The sequence below is a fragment of the Prunus mume genome, linkage group LG1 (genome assembly GCF_029339155.1).
Source record: "Prunus mume cultivar Tortuosa linkage group LG1, ASM2933915v1, whole genome shotgun sequence".
Taxonomy (NCBI): domain Eukaryota; kingdom Viridiplantae; phylum Streptophyta; class Magnoliopsida; order Rosales; family Rosaceae; genus Prunus; species Prunus mume.
Window position 1 is genome coordinate 4,740,214 of NC_142698.1, and position 8,982 is coordinate 4,749,195.

Genomic DNA, 8,982 nt, shown 5'->3' on the forward strand with positions numbered 1-8,982 from the left:
TTGACTACGATCCAACGGTTCAAACGTATAGAACCCGGAAATCGCATACTAGGCGAGTCCGTTCGGGGTTCAAACGTTATCCGAATTAAGATCCGCGAAATCCTATGCGCTCGTGAGGACTAGGAGATCACTCTAGAACTGACTGTGGTCCCCACCCTGCTGCCCACGCGCCGCCACACGCGCTGGCAGCGCGTGGTGCCTAAAGCGATAACGCTTTGCCGGAAAATCTCAACATCTCGGCTCAAGACTCCTATCCTAGGTAAAACACTCTATTTGGAACCACTTTTGTTCTTGGACATACCCCAAAAAGTGGCCGGAAGTGGCTGAAACCGTGGTCTCAAAACCGGCCAAACCCTAGGTTCGAAATTAACCCTTTCACGCTAGAAATTCCTCAAATCCTACTCAACCATCAGCTAGAGCAAGAAAAATAGCTAGAAATCCATACCTTACTCGACTGGTTTCGTGGCCGGAGGAGGGAGAACGGAAGCTTGAAAAATTCTGCTAAAACCGGCTTTTCTGGGCTAATTCGGCGGTTCTGTCGGTTTCGTCGGTGGGGTTTGACCGGAAAGGGAAGGGGAGCTGCCCGGTCCGTTTGGGTCCGGTCCCATGGCCCGTCGTGGCTGTGGTGGCGACAGTGGCTCTTGAAGCCACCGCTGGAGGGAAAAAATGGGGGCTCGGGTGCTACAGAGAGAGAGAAGATGAAGGTTTTTAAAAAAAACAGACCCTCCAAATTTACTATTTTGCCATCCAACTTATTTTGACTATAAATCCTTCAATACAACTCGGATTTGGACCCACTATGTGTCTACGAATTCATCTCGCTACGCTCTACGCAACGGTATAACTGAAATTCTCAAATTTCCTCTTGGTCAAAAAGTCAACCTTTGACCTAATAAAAATTCAAAGGGCATTTTAGTCTTTTCCTCCAATAAATTAATAATTAAATATTAATTTTTGGTTTGAGTTGTTACAATGCTTCTTACACGAAATGCGTCGTGGTAACTCCTTACGACGGAAAAAAAAAACTGATGTATGAGAAACTAATTAAATAAGTGGGTTTTGGTTTTGCTAGGATTCGAACTCGTGCGCGATGGGTGGAATGAACAGAAAATTAAATAATAAAAAATATACCCTAAACCCTAATGAAGCAAACACAAATTAATTCTTTTTTAAAATAATTTTAGAAAAGGGATTAGGGTTTTAGGGCCAAAAATATCTAAACCAAAAAACTTAAATCCCAAAAATATTCCTTTAACCCCCGAAACCATAAACCCTAAACCATCAAACTATAAGTGATATTGTGACTCATCAAAACAATTTTTTTTTTGTGGTCATTTTAAATTTGTATTACTCAAATTGCATGTCGTTTAAAAGCGAAACCATGGCGAAAGTTTCACCAAAACCGACGTAACATCATTATTCCACGACTAAGACACTGAACTTAACGCTGTTTATTTGAAACCAACCATGTCGTCTGTTGAACTAATAACGTCGTTTGAATAACCTTTTATGTTTTTTTTAAATCGATGACGTTGTTATTCGTGTACAACGTCATTTTAAAGGAATCTGGTTTAGAAAGCGTCGTAAATCATCGATTGAAAAAGAAATATCGTTAAAAAATAATACCTAAACCCTAAACCCTAAACCCTAAATTATATATTTAAAAATAATAATTTTAGAAAAGGGTTTAAGGTTTTACGGCCTAATATATAACAACCATAAACCCTAAACCCCAAAAATTATCCTTCAACCCTAAACCTTAATATATAACATCCCTAAACCCTAAACCCTAAACCATCAAACTATAAGTGATGTTATGACTCATCAAAACAATTGTTTTTTTGGTGGTCATTTTAAATTTGTATTACTCAAACTGCATTTTTTTTAAGCTTTAAAGGGAAGAAAATATATCAATGACTTCATAGGAGTTGATGTTGCATTTTTTTTTTATATTTTAACTTTATTTTGAATTAAATAGAATAAAATATTCTTACAAACACCAACAAACCACGTCGGCGTTAAGAAAGTAACGACGTTGTAAATCTAATAAACGACTTACTTTTAAAAAGGACGTCTTTTAAAAGCGAACCCATGGCGAAATTTTCACTCAAATGACGTCGTTTAAATACAACTTAAATGGCTGTCATCGACGTACAAACGGTATATCACGACTTAAACTAAAGAGGTGTCGCCGTGTAATTGAATTACCATGTCATCTATGTCGTCTAAATATCCTTTTACGTCAGATTTGTTTCAAACGATGACGTTGTTATTTGTTCCAACGTCCATTGTAATAAATGGAACATGCATTAAACGTCACCTATATTTCCTTTAGACGTCGTCTGTAATGTACTCCTCTCGTTTTATTTTTTTACAAACTTTTGTACACCATAAGATGACGGTTTTTGACATAATTATGTCGTTCGATACACGTCGGTTACGTAATTTCTTTTTTTTAAATTACGAAAACCTCAAAAAAAATTCAAGGAAAAAAAGGATGTATATTATAGACAAAATTTGTACAAAAACTTGTCTAATTCTAAAAAAATTTGTACAAAAACTTTACTAATTCTAACAAAATGTGTACATTATATAAAAATTTCAAGTGTTCTAAAAATCCTCTACTCCATATGAAGGCAAACAAACTCTGCCCATTCTTTCCTGACTTCATCAATGGCTGCTTGAGGGTATAGCGATTGATCGTTTCCCTTTGAAAACTGCAATCCATAAACAATGATTATTAAGCTTTATAAATAAATAGAAATTCAATCACAGACGACGCTATTTTTCATAACCGACATAGTATATTGATGCAACGACGGTAATTTTAAAAGGACCGTCATTGATAATACAAAAAACCACATAAAATAAATCTGAAAATTTTCTTCTTACCGTCTTCTCAAACTCCAGGGAAGGATCCATGATGATGTCTCTCATGAAGCGCATGACATAATAGCCGCATTCTACACTGCTTGGTTGCTTTGGTGTGCCTGGTAGAGTTTTCTAAATGGTTGCTTTACAGCCTTGTCTGCCTATGCGTGAATTATACATTTTGATAACACTGTTCAATATGTTATTGGCCTCCTCATCAACCACTCAATTTCCGGGCAGAGGATCCAGAAAATAGACAGTTTCCTTCTTTGCTCTCACATTGAACAAGACCCAATGACGGCTGCACAAAATTAATATAAAGGTTAAACAGTTTTATACGCAGTGCATCATACAAACAAAATCCTGTTAAGGAGACTAACCTGGATTGTAAGGCATCATGAAAATCTGTTCACCATCTGTCTTTTGAAGTCGATTGGCTACCAAACGTGATCTCTCAGTTAATGACCCAGCGTTGGCATTAACTTGAGCAGGGTCGATAAAGCCAACCATGTTCAACATATTTGTAGCTTTCAAATTATCAAATAGGCACCTAAATATATATATGAAATGATCACATGACTTTTTTTCTTCAACAGAAAGGAGAGCGTGAAATAAATATTTGATAAGGAAAAACCTCATATATACTACAACCACAGTAGCCCCAATTTCTTCCATGCCTGCAAACTGTGTAATATCTTCATGCAAGACGAAGGTGCTACGATCTTCACCAAACACCTCCTTCTCAATTGTAAAGGTCATAATCTTCTCCTGAGGCTTTAGTGTCGTTTCCACATAACGACAAAGGGATTGTAAAGAAGATGGCACCTTCAGCTTTGAATAATCAACTACTTCAATATTCTGTTTAAAGAAATTAAGCAAAATAAAATGACGTGGTAATTCAATAAACACGACGGTATAAAGAAAACAACGTCATCTGATAAATAATTTAAACGACGGTAACAAAACACCATCGTGGTGAATAATTTATTACGTCATAGAAAACAAATTCCGACGTCTAATTAAAATGCAAAATTCATAGATAATGAATTTACCACAATTTCCTTTTCTCCACCACTGAATTTCTGTTTTAATAAATAAAGAGAGATATATAAGAAAGCTTGTACAACAATTTAAAAATTCAATTAAAAACAAAATTGCCATGGAAATTTAAAACAAACGACTGTTTAAAGAAAATATTGACGTCTAAAATTTGAAAAACAAATAAAAAAGGCAAAGTTATGAGAATTTACCTTTTCATCTTGCTTTTCATCTTTCTTTTCTTCATCTTGCTTTTCTAAATCCCTAGATTTCTGTTTTAAGAAATAAAGAAATATATATAAGACAGATTGTACAAAAAGTAAAAAAATTAAATTAAAACGTCGTGGTAAGGCATAACACAAGACGGTATGTACAAATTACGGACGTCTTAAAATCATTAAACGATGGTAAATAATAAACGTCGTGGGATTTATCTATTATGTCGGTAAGGACTAAAACCGTCGTCTAAATCACCATAAAAGTTTTCAAAAATAACGACGTCTATTGGCGTGTAAAACAAGTAAACTAAATACGACGTGGTATTTAAACCAAAACGACGGTTTATTAATAAAATCGTCGTGGTATGTATTTCAAACGACGGTTTTATTAACAATAACGACGTCTAATAGCTTTTAGAAAAAATAGAGAATTCAAAGTTCAGAGATCTTACAATTTCATCCTGCTTTTCCCCATACTTGGCAGTATCATCCTCAAAATGTAGGGATCTCCGATCAAGAGCCCCAGAGCAGCTTGCTTTGTTCGACATTGGATTTTTGGGACTTTGCCCTCGACCTTGGTTTTGACAGGGGCTAGTTTTCGGTTTAAGCATGCTTGGATCAAAATTGGGGATGAGTTGGGAAAGCTGACTCATAATATTTTCCCTCTCAGCCTCTACCAATTGCTTGGTTCTAGCCTCCATCTTTAAAGTCTCTTGTTGAAGGACAAGTCTTACACTTTCCTTTAATTGATCGGCAAACTTTACCCTCTGTTGTCTAGGTAAATTGAAGTATTGCTTAGGGGAAATCCCAACACCTACCCCTTAAACTCTCCCTGGATGCTCGGGACCCAAAGCCATTGTCAACACATCATTACTTGCCAGATACCGTAAGACTGCCTTTAGAGACTTGTTTTTGCAATTCATCCTAAAACAAATATATATTAAAAAAAAGTCAGCAGAAGAAAACACACGACGGTTATTTATATAAAAAATGACGTATTATATAATTTCACACGATGCATAACGTAGCAATCTATGTCACATAAATTTATCACAACGGTACTTAACTAACGACGTGGTTAGTAGTTTCAAACGACGCCATAAATAAACCACCGACGTCTTATTCTAGACTCAGACCTGTAACAGCGTTTTTTAAAACATTTAGACGTAGTAATATTATTCACACGACGCAAAAATATAACAGAAGATGAAATAAGAATTATCACGGCAATACACAGTTTAATAAAGATTTAAAACAGAGTGAGTAGGCTTACAATTAATTTTGCTTTCTCTGCCACCTTTGGATCCGGGATGTTACTATGTTTGTCTTGTCTAGCTTTCTTCCATAAGGTAGATCGATCAATTTCTACCCCGGGCATGGTTTCCTCCAATTGATCCTCCAAACCAGCATATCCTTTTCAAGACAATCAATGATTGTACTCAAGTTTCTCCCTCCTCTGTGATTGTTCAAAATGCAGAGACACAAATTGTTCGGATAACCTTGAAGCTACAAAGGCATCCCATTCTGCTTTCTCTATGAATTTATATAGTTCAGGGGGTTGGCTTAATTTATCCTTCTCCTTGATGAATGGAAGGATATAATGCCTCGTTAGTGTAGACTTGAAATCCTTCCATTTCTTGGCAGTAGAAGATAACACCAGTTTCTTGCCCCCTTGACCTATCACAAAAGCCATGTCAATGGCTTCCCAAATCTGCTCTTTTATATCATTGGGGATTTCAACCCATTTCTTGTCCACAAGTAGGACTCTAGAGCGTGCCAACACACAAATGTAGGACTGCATCTCAGTATGTGCAGGGCCACATGCTTTCCCCCTTTTATTGTACTCAACAACTGGCTTGATTTTCTAATATTTTCTCTTAACAACACGAGGCATTGTGCTTATACCTCGACCTGACTTTGGCTCCTCAGAATATGTTGTCGTGCTGCCTGGTTCTGTCTCAGCAGATGAAACAAACTTTATCTTCTTCAAGGACTTGTGTTGAGGATTTACCAATCCAAGCTCCTTACCTCCATTTTTTTTCGAGCCAGAGTCCTTACTTTGGTCTTGAGAAACCATGGTTACAGACAAATCAAACCTGCAAGTGAAAATATTTCAGGACAAAATTAAGAAAACAAACGACTGTTATTTATAAAACACGACGTATGATAACATTTCACACGACTCAATAACATAACATCAGACGTAATATATCTTTAAAACGACGGTACTTAAACAACGACGTGGTTAATACATTAAAACGACGTTAATATTAAACCACCGACATCTTATAATATAATTACAAAAAATAGAAAAGTGATTGCAGATTCAGACATTCAGGTGAAAATATTTTAGATTTTCACTTCAAACAACGACGTTTTTTAAAAATTCTGGACGTAGTACTTCTGTTCACACGACGTAACAATATAACAGAAGACGTAATAAGACTTTATTACGGCAATATTTATATTCCGTCAGGATATTGAAATTCAAACGACGTTAATATTAATTTAACATCGTGGTATGAAAATTCAAACAACATGAATAATAAGATACCGTCGTCTATATAAGATGGAAAACAAAAATAGTGAAGTTGTTCCAAACCCTTCTTTCTTTATCTTTGTATTTTATCAAATTAGGAAAAACAAAAACCTTGGTTCAGAGAAATCAAACTTGCAATGAATATATCTTAGACAATCAAATAAAAAAACGACGGTCATTTTAAAAACAACTTAGAACAACTTTCAGACAAAGCTAGGACAACTGACGAACCGTCGTGGTCTACAAATCTAACCACATAAATAAGAAGCTACCGTCGTCTTATTTAGTTGAAGTAGAATAAACAGAGTTGTGTTAAAAGTTGAAAACTTTCCCTCTTTGTCTGTATATTTTATCAAACTTGGAAAGAATTAAAATGATTTTGGCCAGAAACAAGGTAAAAAAAAATTTCAAAACAAAAACCGTATGAGCATGCAAAACAGCAACAAAAATAGTGAGAAATGCTTACCTTTTGCGTGCAACGAAAGCTTTCTCTCGGAGTTTGGTGATTAAGTTCAGAGACAACGACGAAGACGAGAGGAAGGCGATGCGATACACCGACAGTGCAAGTGTAAGTTAGGTAGACGAAAATTTGAATATATTCACAAACCGTTTCATAAAACGACGCGATTAATAGAAAGCGCCCTAGTATTATTTATTAAACGTCAGTATATGTTTCCACCGCCCTAGTATATTTTTTTAACGACCCTTAGTTTTCATAAAATGCCGTGTTTATATATAATTCCACGACGATATTTTCTTCAATGTCGGTTTTTTAATATAGCGTCGTGATAGATATTAAGAAAGATATTACCAAAATAAAAGAAAAATTAATTAATTTTAAAAAAGCAATAAAAGAAAGACGTCGGTTTATAGAGAAGGCAGACGTATAAATAGAAAAACTACGACAGTAGTGTTGTAGGTACCGTCGTAGTACACTCCAAAATAATAAGTCGATAAATTAATCTCTCGCGTCATGGTACATAGATTTAACACGTCGTGTTTTTGTAACATACCAACGTGGATTATGTTATAATATACGACGTGGATTCCATTAAAGAATAACCGACGTGGATGTTTAAATTAAACGGCAATTTGTGTGTAAGGACCGCCGTGGGTTTTAAAGATTTATCGTATAATTTGACGCTTTCTTTCAGTTTCAGTTTTCATTTAAGGTTCCAAGTTCTTCTGGAGGCTCGTCTTCCTCTCTCATAGACACACATGCATCATCACTCTCTCTCACATCTCAAAGACAATAATTTGGATGTTAATGATGTATGCGTTTTGGTGTCTCTCAAAGACACATTGTCTTTCTCAAAGAGAAATGGAGCTTACTCTCCAACAAATCTATGTCCATAAGAAGAAGCTTGTCATCTAGCCTTCTCACTTCCTTGATCAAGACTGATAGGAGACTTAGTGCTTCTGAATACTCCTTGCTTTCCATCAAAAGCGATGCAAGCCTGGCCTCCACTTGCTGTCGAAGGAAAGTTCGCTTCTCAGCACGGGTCCACTGCACCATTTCTTTGCAAAGGAAAATCTGAAGATCAGATGTGCATGGTACTTTAGCTACTGCATCAATAATACTACATACAATTTTTGCAGTTTTCACCTTGGGAATCGAGTTAAAGAAAGGCCTCAACTGGGTGAGAAGGTTACGAAGATCCTCTGCTCGATTTTCTTGTCTAAGAAGATCCGTCAGATTTGTGATAGCCTGTTCCTTTATCCATAGAGCTTCAGAAGAAGAAGATGGGTTTTCAAGAATGTGATAAAGAATAGAAATGGCTTCAGATGGGGCTTTGGCCTCTAAAGCCTGAGCAATCGAATCAGTAGTTGCTGGGAGATATGATGAAGACATTATCAATGCTTTGAACTATCCAAGTCCTGCAGAAGGAGAACAGACCAAACTATTAAAATTAAATAATAAAATTGCCTTAGCATCTAAATACGAACATAAAAACAACGACGGTTTTTTGTTCTACTGTCGTCTTTTTTGGTCGTCTTTTTTTATTCCACAGATGTCATTGTAGTATATTAAAGTAAGATGGCGGTAGGTTTATAATTACCGACATCTTTCATTTCTACGTCAGTTACTTAATTGATTATGTCGTTGGTTTTTTTCTCTGAGACTAAGACGACGCAATATATTTGTTTTGCGCTAATAAACCGGCCTAATATGTCTGTACTACGTCATGGAAATACCATAACCGATGTGGGAAGTATTTTATATGTCTAAAGGGTTGGTACGGACCGACGTAGACTCTTTTTGTTAAACGTCATTAAGTGTAATATAACCGACGTGGATTTAATTTTTTAATTATA

General features: G+C 35.9%; 1 protein-coding gene and 1 pseudogene across 1 annotated transcript; both read right to left on the reverse strand.

Annotated features, from left to right (window-relative positions):
• Positions 1-2,533: 2,533 nt before the first annotated feature.
• Positions 2,534-3,381, reverse strand: LOC148920797 (uncharacterized). Its single transcript, XM_089047061.1, has 4 exons — positions 3,262-3,381; positions 2,893-3,003; positions 2,667-2,717; positions 2,534-2,539 (listed from the first exon to the last, which is right to left on the reverse strand). The coding sequence occupies exons 1-4, from the start codon at positions 3,379-3,381 to the stop codon at positions 2,534-2,536; spliced, it is 288 nt and encodes a 95-aa protein (XP_088903187.1).
• A 4,576-nt stretch (positions 3,382-7,957) lies between these two features.
• On the reverse strand, positions 7,958-8,539 carry LOC107881890 (26S proteasome non-ATPase regulatory subunit 11 homolog pseudogene; annotated as a pseudogene).
• Positions 8,540-8,982: the final 443 nt, after the last annotated feature.

Coding starts and splice junctions, on each gene's coding strand:
- LOC148920797 (XM_089047061.1), bottom strand. CDS start 3,381: ATGGTTGGCTTTATCGACCCTGCTCAAGTTAATGCCAACGCTGGGTCA. Junction 3,004..3,261: donor AACAGATTTTCATGATGCCT/TACAATCCAGGT, acceptor GCAACCATTTAG/AAAACTCTACCAGGCACACC. Junction 2,718..2,892: donor CCCTGGAGTTTGAGAAGACG/GTAAGAAGAAAA, acceptor TATGGATTGCAG/TTTTCAAAGGGAAACGATCA.